The sequence below is a fragment of the Leptinotarsa decemlineata genome, unplaced genomic scaffold (assembly GCF_025532065.1).
Source record: "Leptinotarsa decemlineata unplaced genomic scaffold, Ldec_3_MD MMD2_tig00001719_RagTag_RagTag, whole genome shotgun sequence".
In the NCBI taxonomy this organism is placed as follows: Eukaryota; Metazoa; Arthropoda; class Insecta; order Coleoptera; family Chrysomelidae; genus Leptinotarsa; species Leptinotarsa decemlineata.
The window spans coordinates 2430678-2448784 of NW_027412569.1; the positions used below are offsets into that span (position 1 = coordinate 2430678).

Consider the following 18107-nt stretch of genomic DNA (forward strand, 5'->3'; position numbering starts at 1 on the left):
ATGAAATCTGATGAACGAAACGTCGCATTGCAATTTGTTTCACATCAGATTATAATGAATATGAAACAGTACTTCTTTGCTTTTTTCAATATCATTCGAATTGGAGGCGGTAGACCCAAAAACCGAAATTTGAAAATTTTAGTTTTAGGCGAATATTTCAAAAACAACTAATGATATTTCCGATCTATTTCTTCAAAATATGTTTTTAAAAATATGGTTTTTCTGTTAACCAGCTATCGCACCTTTACGAACGACAACCCTCAGAAGTCGAAACTCGTGCGTGCTAAGGATTAACGAGGTCTTACCTTTTGACGTGTGATTCCTAACACGGGTTGGACGATAGCGAGTGAAAATCGAGGAGTTTCAGCCTGGGGCTTGAACCATCGACTCATACATCGGCCGATTGACTGAATGAACACGTCGAACCGCCCGACTACCGACCGGGCGGTTCGACGTGGGTACATTGTTCATGTTTGTCTAATTCAATCAACCTTGTAGGTCTTACCGTTTCCGAGATAGTGGGATCAACTAAAAAACGGCCTTCATTTTGATACAATGTTTTTAATGTTTTTTCTTTCAGGTGGAATTTGCCTTTTTGCTGGGGTCATAATAACTGGTGTTGAGATAATTTATCCTCACAGTTTTTCAACCATCCTAGAGGTCGATTATGATACACCTTACGATAGGCATATCATAATAGAAGACAGCCGGGGAAAGCGCTACCAGAAGAAGAAAACCAGTGATGGAAGCAAACTAGAGGACCCTTCAGGGTCTTTCAGTTCGAAAATATTAAGGTAATCGTTTTATTCTTCGAAAGATTCTTCCACGTATACCGTGTGTTACATTTGAAAATCGTCAGAGGGAATATATAGAAAATGGAAGCACTCAAACATGTTCTAAGTGAGATAATAATAGATAATAATAATATTCATTTCAGAATATCAATACATAGAATGATACAAAATTACGATATATAATGAAATAAATATAATTTATATATCAATATTTTATAATTTAATAAGTATAAACATATTAGCAAATTAATGCACATAGACACATTAACACAGTCTACACTGTCAGGAAAATCAAATTATTATAACACATGGGCTGAAAAGTCCCGGACCCAAGAAAGAAAACAGTTTTTTTGTTCAAAATTAGCAATATTCATCAACGCAATGTCCATCAAGAGCCACACAATAATTTCAGCGCCGCTGTAACATGTCAATAGCGAAGAAAGACCAAACATGGAACGGGCGGATATATACCGAGCGGATATAAATCTAAACTACAGCGTGCCCGCTAGGACTATACACATCCATCTTTCAGGCGGAAGTGTATGCTATCTTGCAGTGTGTAAGGCTCATCAAATTGAGACCTCAAAGAAATGAGCGGATCAATATTTTTACAGAAAGCAAGAGTGCACTAGGGGCTCTGACAAACCCGAAGGTGACATTAAAACTGGTCTGGGAATGCCATGAAGAACTGAATGAACTTGCAAACAGGAACAAATCTATTTTGTACTGGGTGCCAGGGCATTTAGGAATCACAGGTAATAATTAAGCTGATAGTCCTGAACCAGCTCTGGGGGTACCAAAATCATTGGTACGAAACCAGATTAGGACATGGACCAATAAGAAGCACACAGAGTACTGGAACAATTTCAATATAGTAGGGATCGGCTCAGAATAATTACAGGGTTACTAACCGGTCATTGTCCGCTTAGAGGACACCTGAATAAAATTGGGTTGTACAACGGAGACCTCAGCTGCAGATTATGCAACGAAGGGACAGAAACAGCTGTATACATCTTATGCGAATGTGAGGCACTGAATCACAGGAGGCAGGCAATATATGGACGTACAAAACTACGCCCAGAAGAATATGACGAACATCCAACAAGGAACCTGTACAAACTAGTACAGGGAACGAGACTGATGGAATGGGTGTCATGAGAAGATGGGAGAATGAACGCAATAAGCCCAAGAGGCTGCAGTGTTTTCTGGAGACTTGGACTAAATGGACAAGTCAGACAGCTCCCAAGGTACAAAAAAAACATGTCAATACCTACAACTTTTGTAGAAAGATTTATTTTTTGCCTTAAATAGGCCTCAGTTTCAGCAATAACCTTTTCCTTCGAGCGGAATTTCTTACCGATGAGCATATTTTGGAGGTCTGCGAACAGACAGTAGTCGCTGGCCAAATATTGTGAATATGATGGATGGGGGAGCAATTCAAAGTTCAATTCATATAGTTTTGCTATTGTTCTGATTGACTTGTGACACGGTACATTATATCGATGAATCAAAAATTTTTTCTTCACCATATGCGGTCATTTCTTTGCAAATTCGGCCTCAAACTCTCCAATAACGCTCCAGTCGATTGCTGCGCTTTCGGGCGCTTTGGACGAGATTCACCAGTTGATCTCCAATCAGATGATCGTTTTGATTCCGGAGTGAAGTGATGGATCCATGTTTCATCCATTGTCACATATCAACGTCAAAATTCCTGTTTATTATCTTTGAACATGGCTAAAAACTGCTCAGAATCATCAAGACGTTTTTGTTTTCGCTTAACAGTGAGCTCGCGCGGCACCCACTTCGTACAGAGTTTTCTCATAATATAATAGAGATGACTGGATCCTCCGGGAGAAGGAAATATCAGGAGCAGATAGTTGTTGGTTCACAGAAGGATCAAAAACACCTCCAGGTTCTGGTGCAGGTGTTTTTAGTCGCAGACCCAGAATAGAGATATCAACCTGCCTAAGAACCTATGCGACTGTATTTCAAGTGGAAATTTACGCTATTGAATTGTGTGCGGAGAGATTGGAAGAAACCAACCTTGTACACAAGTCAATAAAAATATTCTCTGGTCTGAATTCCTGGCCATACTGGCCTGGAAGGCAATGAGGCTGCTGACTCCCTTGCGAAGGAGAGTGTTGCAAGTAGCTTCATCAGACCAGAACCTGCTATTGGCATCGCTTCAGGCTTTGCCGAACAAAGATTGAACACTTGGATGGCAAGAAGATTTATGGACTCCTGGCAGAATCTTCCAGGATTGGCTCACTCCAAGGCGTTTATTCACTCTTCGAAGCTTGATACCAAACAGTTGTTGGACTACAGTAAGGATGAACTACGAAGTCTAACAAACCTTGAACTTTCGGAAGACAGTGTGTGTCGCCTCTGTTTGGAAAATGATGAAACATCGGAGCACATACTATGCGCCTGCCTGGCTGGAGATCGAATCAGGTTTTTCGAGTTAGGCAGAGCTGACCTGAAAGACCATTTATCATACGAACTAATCGGATTTGTTGAGCTGGGTTTATGTCGCCGAGTGTGAATAGGTTTGAGCCAGAATAAATCCTTGCGGTTTACGGTGGAGGGTCGAATAGACCCATTTACTTTGGACCTAACCTAACCTTCAAATGCCCATGAAATATGATTTTGTGGATTTTCTTCGTTTCCTGATGTTACTACCTGATTTGGGTGTCCACTGCGTTCTGCATCATACGTGTCTCTACGACCACGTTCAATTATTGTTTCTGATGGAGCGGAATCCTTAAAACTTTTTTCAAGTCATTGCTTCGCTTCTGGTTTCTTTGAATGGTATTTTTCCAATCGAAAAGCAGTGTGAAATCAAAACACGAAATTGTTTTTGATCCATTGTTTTGAAAATAACAAAAGTAGTGTGGCTCTAAGCACAATAACCCACAAACTTATGAGTAGAATGAACTTCAACAACTTCCATTTGAAGGTTAGTATCAACTAAAAAGTCGGTGAATGCAATAAGATTAGCGCCCTCTATGTGTTAGGCCCGAGACTTTTCAGCCCATGTAGTAATTGAGAGTAAATTATTATTTTTCTGTGCATAAAAAAAGCGATTTATTTCCAACAGGAGTACCCAGTTACAGGAAATGCTATTATTACAGAGTATATATGGAATAAAATAGTCAAGTTATTCCAACAAAATAAATCGAAGGTTTTCTACTTCATAAATGAAAATAAATAATTCAAATCTCACAAATAATATTCATAAACTGATAACTTTCACCAGCATCAGAGTTCCTATATCATTTCAAGAATCGTGAGGAACAAATCAAAATCGACAATGAGTTACCAAATAGGTCAGTTATATGACAATGTAGCGTGTGTGCGTAATTATACCTGCTATTATTCTTCCAAACTAAGTGACATTCAGCAGGCTAATAATATAACCAACAGTGATTTCCAACCCTAACATCATTGCCTGAAAAAAAATCACATTAATATCTTATACTGGAAGTCTGTTGTTGATCCTCAGCTTTGATTTCATAAGAAATGTACGATAAAACTCAAATGAGTTTATATCCCGAAAGCAATATATCATCATCGAACATTTACCAACGGGGACTGTTTCTTTACTCATTGAATCGCATCTAATGTGTCTTCCTTAAGAGGTTTTCGATGTTGGTATCGAAAGCGAAATTGTCTTTACAGCATACTTGAAATTTATTTATGGCAGTGCTCAGCTAGACAGTGTACAATTATATGTTGGATACATCTGCCAAATGATCAGTGCGACTTCTCCAGCAGCACAAAATTCTTCAGTTGAAATTTTTTATTACTTATTAACACATTTGTGTCACGAATTATTGGTGAGATTCATTGAATCAGTTATTGAATTGTTAGGGTATTGTTTTCGTAAGCTTTGCTTTCCACATGGCGTCTCACCATGGTCCACATGGTGTCTCACCATCTTGTTTGCAACCTCATAGTCTCTACATCCATGGCCATTATCTCATCCCATGAAAAAAACCAATAATCGTTCGGTATCGTCTCCGTTTACTGTAACAGCTTGTTTGCCTTTATTGAAAAAATATTGACCAATGATACCACACCAAACTGTCCTATGATGAGGATGCATTGGCTTTTCGTGAATCTGCCTATTATTTTCATTGTCCCAGATGTGATAATTTTTCTTATTTCCGTAATTGTTCAAGTCGAAATTAGCCTCGTGAATAAATGTGATATTTTGAGAAAGTATTTCCCGATGTGTAGATTCCAATTGCTGAAAGCACTGCGTTGTTCATGATCTGCTGGCTTCAGCTCCTGTTTGTATTTTGCTCTTATATGTTGTACAGATCTGGTAGTTCCGAATATAACTTAGTTTTTCGCAAGGTTAGATTTCAGTTCATGCGACTTTTTTATATTAGATTTGCTTTGCATTCAATGAGAAATTACCTGCCGGAGAATACCAATATATCAACGATATATTCTCATTAGAAACAAATGGGAAAATAATAAGCTTTGCTGACGATACAGCCATTTTATATACCGCGGAAACGTGGGATGATCTAAAGAAGGTAACAGATAAAGATCCTATCAATATATTTGATTAGTTTCAACATGAAAAACTCACAGTCAACTTCGTAAATAACAATTTTGTTCTGTTTACCAATTATAGAAGCAAACTGTCATATTACCATAAACTAGATGTGATTAAAAACACTCAAAAAATCCAAATACACACTAAGTATGACATTAAATACCTAGGAGTAACAATTGATTCACATATGCGATAGAATACTCACATAAACGAAGTCACAAGAAATATCCGACCATTGTTTTACAAATTCAAATTTCTAAAAAAACATATTAGATATTACTCACCTCAAAATATAATATCATGCACTGGCAGAATCACGCTATTTTGTCTTGGGGCTCAGTAGCAAGAGTACACTTGAAAAAATTAGATGTTCTACAAAAACGAATTCTCAAAATAATTTATAGTAAAGTATATACATATTCTTCCAAGGACTTGTTTGAAGAAACAATGTGTTTAAGCTATACTTATAAAAACAAACAAACACTCCAGGAAAACGAGCATACATACAATACTCGTAATACATCAGGGGAAGTTGGAAAACAAATCTCGCCAGGTAACAAATAGGACAAAAATCATATACTTACCTTGGCGTTAGAATGTACAATTAATTACCAGATATATACAAATTCTACATCCACCGTATAAACTCCCCCGAACTGATGAAGAGATACATTCACTTGTCGAAAATTAAATACTGAATGCTGTCTATTTTTTTTGTATTCTTCTCTGTAATTATATGTGTTACTACTATGTAAGTGTTTGTAAGAATATTTTCAAATTTCGTGATTATTTTAAATCTTCAAATTAATGTTTTACTTAAATGATAAATGTAATTATTTCTTTGGAAAAAAATCTGTACAGCAGACAAGAAACAATGACCCATGCGCAACCATTTGGTCCTAAATGGGTTTTTTCCGTTAATTTGCAAATGACCCAAAGTTTTTTCATGCCATAATTGTGAAGATTCTAATGTGAATAAACTCATTATTATAATTAATATTATATTATGTCACATGCTATTTCTGTTGTGGGTGTAGTTTCGTTATTTCTAATAAAAAACTGCACATTTTTGACAAACCTCTATACTTCTTATTTCCAGAAGACTGAATTCTAGCAGCTGCCAAGATGAACCAGATTCTACACATAGTCCCCAAGTGATGAAAAACCAACAGTTTCATTTGGAACCCAGTCCATGGAGATATCCATACAAGGAGAACAACAACCATAAATTCTCAAGATCGCCATCGCCAGAATCTATCAGGTCTTCGTTTTCCAGAGATGTGACACCAGTTCACAAGGATGGATCACGGTAGATATTCTTTTACTTTGAACTGTAATATGTCAGTGAATACTTACTCTAATCAATCTAATGTAACGCAAGTCGAATCATTGCATCAGCATGGAAAATGACTATTCGGGATTCGATGAAGTCGAAGACCGTTGTAGACTGGGCGAAGGTTCTACCGGTGAGAAAGTTATCGAAGTACTTGATAAGATGGTGGTCGGTTGACGAGGGGTCAGGAGGGGTCAATTCGTTCAATTTTCGGACGGTGATTTTAAAAACGTGGGCACGAGAGTTGTCGTAGAGCAGGATCGGACCTCTTTTGTTGACCAGTGGTGGCTGCTGACGCAATTGGTAGTATATTTCATCGATTACTCCACAGTATGACTGTTGTGATGGTTTGGCCCAGTTGTGGAAAGTAATGCAGAATCACACCGGCCGCAGACCACCATACAGTAACCATGGTCTTATTTGATGTGTTTGGAAAGTGCCTGGGTGATTCATCGTTGTCCAACTATTGTCCTGACGTCTCCTCTTGTCGTAGAGGATCCACCTTCCATCACAGGTGACAACACCAATAAAAAAGGATCGTTTTGATTGCGAAATCAAAGGAGAACATACCTCGAAATGAGACAATGGGCTTGTTTCATGATTTTTAGTTGATAAAAATTTCAAATGGAAAAACATTGCACTTTGTACCGTACCGTAGTTTTTCCGTAATTAATTATTGAGAATCGAATGTGGTAGGGCAGTGACGTCACGGCCCTATTCCCACTTCTTGTTCGATTGACCAATAGGAAGAATAGGAATAACCAACATTGCCGATTCGTAAAATTTACGAAGCTTATAATCATCAATTGAATTATGGAAGTGTATATGAAACCCGTTAACGTTTGAATTAATGGAAAATTTTCCAATGGAATAAAATGTACTTGAAAAATCATGTTTGGAAATAAGTGATATATCTAAAATCAGTACACAAAGTATTTACCTAAACTATGATTTTATGCATTATTTGATAACATACAGTTTTGAAAATTAAAAAATATAGCAAACTGGATTAAAGAAATATTCCAAATATTCAATTTATTCTACTATCCTCAATCTATACAGCCGCAATTTATTATAAAAAAAAGACTCACACATACATACCTCTTCCTAATTTTGCTACTAAATTCAAGCATTATAGGCTCGCTTGGGTAATCTGTTGAATCCTCCAAAACTTGAGAGGAAGGTTGAATGAGGTTAATTATAGACAGAATTGATTGTATTCGAACTGATCCAACAAAAGCTTCTGAGGTAATACAATTAATCATATGATAAAGTTCAATGAAATAAAATCTATCATACTTTCAGCTACAGTATTAACTCCAGATAATACTTTCTGTGGAGAATACTTGAAGTTGAAATAAAAAACTGTGTCATCAAATTCAATATTTTCGTCCCCCTTTCATTTATAGTCACTTTTTAAACGATTTCTATAAAGTCTCGGAAGAGTAGAAGGATTGTAGTTCTTTCTTTTCTATACTCTCACCCATTTTTTTCCTCATCATTTTATCTTTTGGAAACCTAAACTCGTCTATAAACCAATGCCGTTTCTGTTTTCTTGTGCCTTTCCGCACAATTGAAATCAGCACAAGAGTGCACCATATTAATATTCAAATATATCTCTAAAACACTTTTAAAACACACACGAACTAAACTTGATTAAAAAACGAATTGTTTCTACGCCAGCTGTCAGCTTGGAAAAAGTTGAAACTCAATGTTGCAAAAACAAGCAGAATGGATCCGATATGACATACATTTTTAATGCCGAATAAACCAATAAATTGTGATATGGGTACTCCATTTTAGGTGAACAATCAATTGAAATTTCCTGTGATTATTCATTCATTTTTGTTAGGAATGAAGCCAGCAAACAAATAAATATACAATAATAAGATCGCTCGAATTCACAAATCAAGCATAAAAATGGACACTAATATTTACCTTGATAACTGATAGAGTACAAGTTATATCTAAATATGATTCTGAATAGAATTTAACGAGCTGTATTTTCAAGTGGTATTCGAATGTTTATGAACCTTAATAAAATAAATCAATTATGCATTCATGCCACCAAAAATAAGAAATTCGAAGTTTCTGGTATATTAGCCATATTGTCATCCAGTCAGCCAGCGCCCTCTGTAGTATATGCGAAAATTAGCTCTTTCTAATGTTAATGGTTTCTACACATAATTTCGTATTTTTGTTAAAATAATTTCGAAATTAATGTTGAGCCTAGTTTTGTTAAAGCTGACTCCGACAACTTACCAAGAGTCGATTTTGAAGTGATCGATGAATTTTAATTGAAAAATTTGCAATTCTTTGGTACCGAAATGAAGAATGAAAAATTGAAACGGTAGGTGGTATATTTAGTAGGTCCCTTTTATTTATATGACATTCATTTCAGACTTTGTATTTTATCGAAGGATAGAAAGTTTTGATTTGATTTTGATTTTAGCTCGGTAAAATTCAATCCAAAAATAACCTGAAAAAATATTTTTAGGAATGTAAATTGATGATACGGAATATGCAGCAAAATAGGCAGCCGCCGAGACTAACCTTTCACAAAAAAAAGTTCTTCGATTGGATAACTGTAACAGTTGTTTTCACACCGAGTTGACAACAATAACAACAAAAATGACTGTCAAATTGGATCATCAGATTTGTGATTGGATATTAAAAACCAATACACTTGGCAACTCCGCTCTAGATACGATCAATTTTATTCGTCAACAGACACGCGGCCAATTTGAAATCTTGCTTTTCGAATCGTTCTTTTTTCTTCACATATAAAGAGATCTTGCGACCGATTAGGCTTGATAAGTATAATATACCCCTAACTCGATCAGTCTATAAGCAAATCAGTATCGTTTTCCATAGCATGAAACAAGCCCATTCCTATCAATCGTTCAAATCGTGTGACATTCCATTTTCGAACTCTTTGATGCACTGACATTTTTTCTTCATTTACTATTCAACAGGGATGTTATTGATATGAATACTTACGAATGATTCAATGCTCTCTTTTCCGTAAGATCTTATACAATAACATTTAATTTTTTTCTCAGATCATGTTATGAATGAGTTCAATTCTCCAGTCAACATATCTCATGTCACATTTAACTGTTCGTGTGAAAATGAGTTGAAGAGTTATGAATCATCTGAAAAAAGTGCTCTCTACCCTTCATAAGTATGTTGCTGGTATTATAGACTGAATAGCAGCAGGTTCAAAATATATCCTGGTGATCCTTCGTACGGATTTATTACAAAATTGCCTTTTTCTTCCTACTGAGAATAATTCATCCCAGTTTTAGATTTTTCAATGAATGGTTCACATAGTCATTACCTCCATTCGTTTGGTACCTAAGTATTGTTTGAGGTCTGTTTTTGAATATGTCTCTCTCCACATCTTCTGTCCATTATATTAACATCTTTTCAAATCAATTGATATACTTTTCTTGTGAATTTCTTATTACCAATTTTCTTTAAAATTTTCTGTATTTTCTCATATCCCAATATTCGTTATGGATTTGAATCAGATATCATTCACAGGATTCCTACACAATATAGTTTGTGAAAGAAATAAAACTTCACTTACATGAAACACTGTCACCCTCAATGGCGGACAGCTGATGTTTCGGAATGAGATAGTTGCCTCTTCAGCACCATCCTTTTCATTTTGTTACTGATAAAAATTTGTCTAATAATTGTGGAAGATTACTATCTCATGATTGAAGTGGTAGTGGGTTCTTCCCCTAAACTATTGTATACTTCTGTTGAATGGCTTTTTCCTTTTCACAAAGACACTTATTTTATCATCCTGCTTTTTATATGATTTCAGGTTCAGTAGCCCTTCAGTTAAACTCCAGTCAGTATCCATGTGGTAGCAGTACCGTCCAGATGAAGAAGGAAGTCGTAGATTTCATTTCATGTGGTTCCTTTTTTGGCATAACTTGAGACATATCTAATAGAGATAGCGGAGGAATCAGTAGAACTTAATCAGTTTCGAATAGTGCAATGTACTTATTGTGTGATTTCATTGTGATAAATCATATGTATGGCCATATTTATAATGTAGAATATGATATAATTTCAATTTATTTATGACAAAAAAAATAAACTCAACTTTGCTAACGTGGAATCTCAATCTTACATTCACCTTCATTTACAGCAAAATTTATGATCTACGGTATTCAAAAACACTTGAGTTTTTCTCAAGAAAGTTGTTGAGTTATAATAACATACTAAGTGCCAAAGAAAGGTAAACACTCATTTATATTGAAAATATTTCAATAATGTTTTGCATGTGTATTATTGTTGAGTCCAGTAAAAAGCTAATAAAATTTCAGCCGAATCGGAAGCTATTCTTACCAGTTTTTAACCGTTTTTTATGTGTGAACATTTACCATTTCTCCATTTGTCCATTTGTCCATTTGTTGTTTCCGATATTTCAAATAATTTTATATTATATTAGACAATGAAAGTCCGAACTAATGAAATTTATATTCAGGTAGTTGTGAAATAATACGTAATTCGCCATTTTGTATCTGCGGCCATCTTAAATTTGCCTCTTTTCCAAAGTGTACTACAATTCTATCAGTCATTTGATACCCATATCGAGGTAGTTGTGAAGAAAATAAGTAATCCGCCATTTTGTAGTTGGAGCCATCTTGGATTTACGATGATACAGAATTTGTTTGTCATTAAAACTAAATGTGTGTACCAAATATCAGATCAATCGGTCAACAGGAAGGGGTGACCCCCTTCAAGTAATAAATGTGATTGAAACGAACAAACAAACAAACAATAAAAAACATGAAAATTGTAATGGTATAGAAAGGAAAAACTTTTTCATTTATCCTATAACCCACTGCGTGAATCCAACATATTTTTCATGGAGAAAAATGTTATATTCACCACTAGCTTATTCAATAATCAAAAATTTAGATAAAAAATTAATGAATGAATAATAATATCAAACTATACAGATACTTATCTCAATGTTTCAGAAACAAAAATCTGCCTCCTTCTTCAGAATAAGAGAAAACAAAACTGAATTTTTCATAACTGTTTTTACAGTTAACTCGCATCCTGCATTGGAAACTTCAGCCCCATTATTTCTCAAGGTTTCGAATAAAACTCGAATTAAAAATAAAGCAAATTTATTTCATAAAGATAGATATAGACATTCCGCATCAATTCATTAAACTTTCAAAATTCAATCTACGTTGTATAATACATCACATTTGATTCATGCTCATTAGTGCCCAGACACTCGTTGTTAAATATCTTCCTCGGAATCTGTAACCAACGTTTCGTCATCCATGAAGTCGTTGTGTCATCTGGTTATGTAGACGGTGTCTACAATGTTCTCTTTGTGGTTGTACTCTGGGGAGTATTCTATTCCTGAATTTTGGATTATATTTATTCGATCTTGCTCTTTGGCATCTCTTATTAGACCGTCACAGGTACAGCAATCACATCTCCAAAATAAAAGAAGTCCTGCAAATTGAACAAATATGCATGAGATATCTAAAGATATTCATTTTTTCACCTCCGATTATTTCGGAAGTCAGCAGCAACTCTCTTATTTCAAATGGAGCACCCTGTACATTCAACACTCTTTGAATTCATTTTTCAATCGAGATATGAATTCATTCAGAAGGTTTACGTATATAATGACGATTTTTAGTACATATTCAAACGTTTTTTCAAAATTTTATCTGAAGATGATGTTTTTATGTACAAATCCCAGAAGTAATGAAAAGTTACCTGATTCTATGCTTTGAAATTTTCGTATGACGTATCAATGATAACTATTCATTGCAATCATTTTGAAACAGTTATAACACCAAATTTTTTTTTGATGATTAGGTGAATTTGGTGAAGAATTTCCCAACATTTTACTTTTATCAATTTTGTGATTGAACATATGTTAAATGAACATAGTACAACGATAAAAATAAAAACAACAATAAAAATTAATTGGGCACCAGAGCGACTTCGTTGATTCCAGTGGCGCATTTGCTTTTTCAGCTGCAGGAAAACCCGGAGAAACCTGCAGCACCACATCATCTGAATATCTTGATCTACCAATGTCCACTCTCTTATAAAACAAAATGTAGGGTGTCTCCAGAGGCTCCGATAGATTCAATGTGTCGCCAGAACACTTCGTGACACGACTATCGTCAAACTTAAACCAGTCCGTTTCGTCTTTGACCAAGGCGTAATAATGACCAAATTCAACGCCAGAACCACAGTGAACAATTACTGCATGGATATTATAATAGTGATTTGCTAGATTGAAATGTTCATTTATTCCAAAGAGTTTCTTGCTTCCGTCAGAGGTTGAGTCTTGTTTGAAGATCATCAGTGTTATTATTAGATTGACTGGTGCCTCAGCTATACTTGTTTCCTGATAACAGTCAGTTAGTTTGGCGCATGTTTGGCAATACAGTCTGTTAAAAATTCTATTTTCAGATGATTTAACAATAAGCTTTGCACGGACTGGTTATTAGTCATATTAGGAAAAGCTAGATGAAGTTCCAGAAATTCACATAAGTTTTCGCTACCTCTTGAACATTCACTACAATGTGAACAAGTGAGGATTTTTCCAACAAAAGATTTACAAACACAAGACGTACTGTACGGAATCATTCAATCCAGAGCGGTCACGAGTATTGATTTTGCTATTGTTTTACTCACGAAGAGTATTCAACAAGAATACCAAGAATTCGGTTTTCAATAAACATAATTTAACTTGCTTGATTGATGACTTGTTTATTTTGTAGAAATTCATATTGAATATAGTATGAAGAAAATTACTTTTGTCTAATTTCTACTAAGTATTATTTGTTATGACCTGGTTTTGGTTTGTTAGAGTTACTTGAAAATGGTAACTGTTGCGTTAGACCATAACAGTCTAAACAAACCAAAACCGGTTATTTCATTTATCCTATATTGAACATATTTTAAATTGACATTAAATTCATTATTTTGCTTTGAATAATCATTCCTCTACGGAAAAAATTAATACTCCTGATATATATTTTTTGAAGTGTATAGCTTTTTTAGCTCTTTAGATAAAGAGCGTCAAATCAACTTTGTCGCAAGTGCCATTATTTTAAATGAGTAAATTTGAATTCAGAACAATATTTAGTATCAGGAGGTTACCTCATAATATATAGGTAGCTTCGGAAGAATTCTAGAAAGAATGTTTCAAGTCGACCAATGAAGACTCCTACCTATTGCTTTCTTGTTCATTAGACTTAACATCTCCAGATACTTGTTTTCTAGGACTCATTGACGGAAAATTCTTCACGCGTCCAGTGAGCACAAAATATTGCACTAGAAAACGATTATGTCAAACTGAAGCACTTGAAATGACCAATAAATGCTTGTAGCAAAATGAGGGATTTGTATTATATATTTTCGATGTTTGAGTTGTGAGTTTACTGAATATTGCATTTGAGTAGAATTTGCTTCGGATTCTCTAAAATCAGCCTGAACCAAATAAGTTGATGAACTGAATCAATGTGACAATCGGCCGAATATACTGACTTCCATATTTTTCAAACACCTTTGTGACGATTTCAAAGACTTTTATAAAAACCGCGACATGTGTTTCGCTATACAATAACTTTCTCAAGCGTTACTAATGCGTTAGAAAGTTACGAAATCTGGTCTGACCCCTCTGGACCTGTACGTTGAGGAAGTTGCGTTAATGGCCGTGTTACGATTGCGCACGGTTGGTGTAAACCTTGAAGTGGGAATGGGTCAATTGAGGCTGAGCCTATGATGAGAAGCGCTCATTGCGCAACCTCTGCTGCAGGCAACCAGTGATGCAATTGAACCCAGGTTTGTGTTCAATAAACCCTACAAAATACAAATAAAACAGAACACAGAGTCAGATGCTACAAATGCAATACGCATATATACAGACGACTCAAAAACCGAAGAAGGCTCAGGATGTGGAGTGTACTGCAGATCACTAAGCCTAAGGATCGAATAGGAAATGGAAAAACTACCAGGGTGGTTCAAATAGAACTGGCTGGTATCTCAATCTGCACTGATAGCAGACAAGCCCTCTTAGCCTTGAACAGACAATGTGTTACCTCAGAGCTAGTAGCAAAGTGCCACCAAGGTTCAACCAACACGTCGGCAGATAATAACATTATCCTGAGGTAGGTTGAAGGACACGACAGGAGTATAGGTAATCGCATTGCTGACTCTTTAGCCAAGGAAGCGGCTGGACTAAGAATTTTAGGAACCAGTGGCACCTACGGTCTGATGACTTTGACAACTGCGAACCTTACACCTATGCTCAATCCCTAAAGAGATGGGATGAAATCAAAGAATGCAATTTTGCCAGGATCACCCTGGGCGACCCTGGGAAGCTGGCGACGAAGTAATATCTGGCGGTGACTAGGAAAAACATACGCTCGACAGTAGGATTTCTGACTGACTACTGTCAACTGACGAAACACCTCCATATTAAGGGGCTAGTAGACACACCTCTATGCAGGATGTGTGAACAGGATGATGAAACTGTCAGACATGTCCTATGCGAGTGTACGGAGTTATCGTCAATGAAAGAGTGTGTGTTCGGCGAGTCTTGGCCTACACCTGCCAATATAAAAAAGAAGTTTCCTAGTGACCTGTCCACCTTCCTGGAAAGGACAGGATGGACGATGACCTAGGAGGACAACTCCTCTGGAGGATGAACAATGGGTCACATGTGGCCTAAGTGCTGTGGGCCTACACTCACCCTCCCTACTCTACAGTTACAGAAGTTATGAAATATTCTACGATTCTGGAAATTTTCAAAAGAAAGGAAGAGAACAATAAATTCTCGAATAAACTCTTCAGATAAACGTAACTTCCAGACACAAACTGGAAGAAAAAAACCTCTCGAAACAACTACTTTCATATGATGATTGAATCACACAAAAGAAAAAATGCTTTCGAAACACTGAATTATACAAAATCACTTTTTTCTATCCAATAACAGGATTGCTACACAATATAGTATATAAAAGCACTCACATAGAAAGCATTCATCCTCAATGATGTATATCCAGTGTTTCGGAATAAGAGACGTGCCTCTTCAGCTCCAATCTATTCTGGAAATAATTGCTTTCCTTCTTTTTTTATGAATATGAAGAAGTTTTATGAGTATCTTGAAGATGTATTCAAGAAAGAAGATGTGAGTGCATGAAAAAACCTCAATGGCAAGCACCACTGCGTTACTATATTCATTTATGCATGCTATTATTATTTTCTGTATGTATTCATTACTCCAAAAATGGTTTGCCTCGTTGAACATTATACAGAATTTTCATCTGGTTAAGAGTAATTCAGCGAATATGAAATGAACATATAAGTGAGTACAAAAAAAACAGAAAACCCAAGAAAATATAACTGTGAAGAATAAAGTTGCTTCGTGGAGCAGCATTATAATCATTCTATTGGTACTTCAATAGATGGAGTCCTGTCTTTGATAATTAATGAATAGCTAAACATCAGTTCTGTATGTTGGTGTGATCAAATTTTAGGGTAGGTGCAATGTATTCATTTATTTTATCATATATATTACTGATACGTATCAACTTGTTAGTAATCACACGTTAAAAGGTAAGACCTCGTTAATCCTTAGCACCCACAAGTTTCGACTTCTGAGGGTTGTTGTTCGTAGGGGTGCGAGAGCTGGTGAATAGAAGAACATATTTCATCATATGGATTTTTTTTCTACAAAAACTGATTCGAATTCTATTCAGTACATCACAGTCATAGATATAAATTCAGGTTTTTTTTACCTGCTAGAGTCCAGAACACTATGCCTTGCCAAATATCCAGCAGAACTGTAGAGGCAAGTATAATGTTCATTCCTATAGATATGACATTGAACAGTGGAAAAATAATAGACGGCAGAAATGACGCTCTTGATTTGTCTGAAGAGTTTTGTGGTAATACTGTTATAATAAGAGTTGCTGATACCAAACCTGAAAGTGAATTGAACATTTTTATCAACGATTATTTTTCAAAAGTGGGTGGTGGGTTATGGATTTGGCAGTTATCAACTCTTCGGGTAACTGTAACGGCCAAATCAGAAAAAGTCTGATATATGTTAAGAAGTAGCTATTGTTCCTTGATAAGAATTAGAATATGTCAGCCATATCCATTATACAGGAGGTGTCCTATACCCAGTAACGACAGTTATCTGAAGTCTGCTACTGATTATTATACAAAAAAAAATGAAGAAGTTGGTAGTTTCCTTCTAGCTCATAAAAGATTGGTTATTATCGAGTGACCAGTTTTCTTTTGAAATACAATTTCCTTATGTTCTCTATGAGAGTAGTTGGTGAATGTTTGACAAATATTGTTCGTATAGTTCTTTGTCCCATGGATTTATGTTTTCGTAGAATGGCGAGTTAGATTAAGTGGTTTTCGTGTCATCATGTGTAACATGGGAGCTTTGTAGACTTCTTTGTATATTTGAAAAGAGTGAACGAGCGTGGTCATGTGTCTAGATTGAAAATCGTTTCAAGTTTTCTGAGTGTGTTCTAGCATCTTAGGTGGGATTGTACCAGTGCATAATACATTGAAAGAATTTCTTCAATATTCAATATGCATTTGAGAGAGCTGAAGTGGGTTAAAGGGCACGACAGGAGTGCTCAATCCTTAAAGACATGGGATGAAATCAAAAGATGCAATATTGCCATGATCACCCTGGGCGACCATGTGAAGCTGGCACCGAAAAACTGTCTGGCAATGACCAGGAAAAACCTACGCTTAACAGTAGGATTTCTGACTGGCCACTGTCAACTAAGGAAACACCTCCATATTGTGGGGCTAGTGAACACACCTCTATGCAGGATGTTTGAACAGAAAGATGAAACTGTCAGGCATGTCTTAAGCGAGTGTCCGGAGTTATCGTCAATAAGAGAGTGTGTGTTCAGCGAATCTTGGCCAACACCTGCCAATATAAAGGAGATGTCTCCCAGTGTGCGTGTGCGTTGTGCGTGATGCTTCGCAATAGAATTTCAGATTGCAACAATATGTTGAAATAATTTGTTTGAGACAATAATGAGTGGTTCAACCATTCAACCATTAAGAAGTTATCTCTTTGGTATCAACAATCCCATTTTACAAAATGGTCTTCAAACTACTGAAACCGAAATTTCTTAGCGAAATTAGAAATCATTGGATTTACTCACCTAAAATACTAGGCCATAATATATTGATGATCCTCATTACATACAATGCCATTGCAACAGAGGATCCTACAACCAAAATCAAACACAAGGATGCCACTGTAGAAGTCAGTCTCGTTGATCTTCGATTTTCATGAAATTTTCCAACAGTCGCTACCTGAAAAAATAACAGATGCGTTCTGACATAATAAATAACGAATAGTAAA

At 35.8% G+C, this 18107-nt stretch overlaps 2 protein-coding genes across 10 annotated transcripts in view; one reads left to right on the forward strand and one right to left on the reverse strand.

Moving 5' to 3' along the window:
* LOC111501879 (dual oxidase maturation factor 1) overlaps window positions 1-10822 on the forward strand; it is a 127322-nt gene extending 116500 nt beyond the window's left edge. For all 5 annotated transcript variants that reach the window (XM_074176300.1, XM_074176303.1, XM_074176302.1 and 2 more), the window contains exons 7-9: window positions 581-794; window positions 6461-6670; window positions 10530-10822. In XM_074176300.1, the coding sequence (XP_074032401.1) occupies window positions 581-794; window positions 6461-6670; window positions 10530-10575 (470 nt within the window). In that variant the 3' untranslated portion in view covers window positions 10576-10822. The remainder of the gene's footprint in view (window positions 1-580; window positions 795-6460; window positions 6671-10529) is intronic.
* A 1011-nt stretch (window positions 10823-11833) lies between these two features.
* The window catches only part of tadr (torn and diminished rhabdomeres), a 30046-nt gene continuing 23772 nt past the window's right edge, over window positions 11834-18107 (reverse strand). For 4 of the 5 annotated variants that reach the window (XM_074176307.1, XM_074176305.1, XM_074176304.1 and 1 more), the window contains 3 exons: window positions 17905-18058; window positions 16504-16689; window positions 11834-12190 (listed from right to left, as the gene is read on the reverse strand). In XM_074176307.1, the coding sequence (XP_074032408.1) occupies window positions 12027-12190; window positions 16504-16689; window positions 17905-18058 (504 nt within the window). In that variant the 3' untranslated portion in view covers window positions 11834-12026. The remainder of the gene's footprint in view (window positions 12191-16503; window positions 16690-17904; window positions 18059-18107) is intronic. The other variant, XM_074176308.1, reaches the window with a different exon arrangement.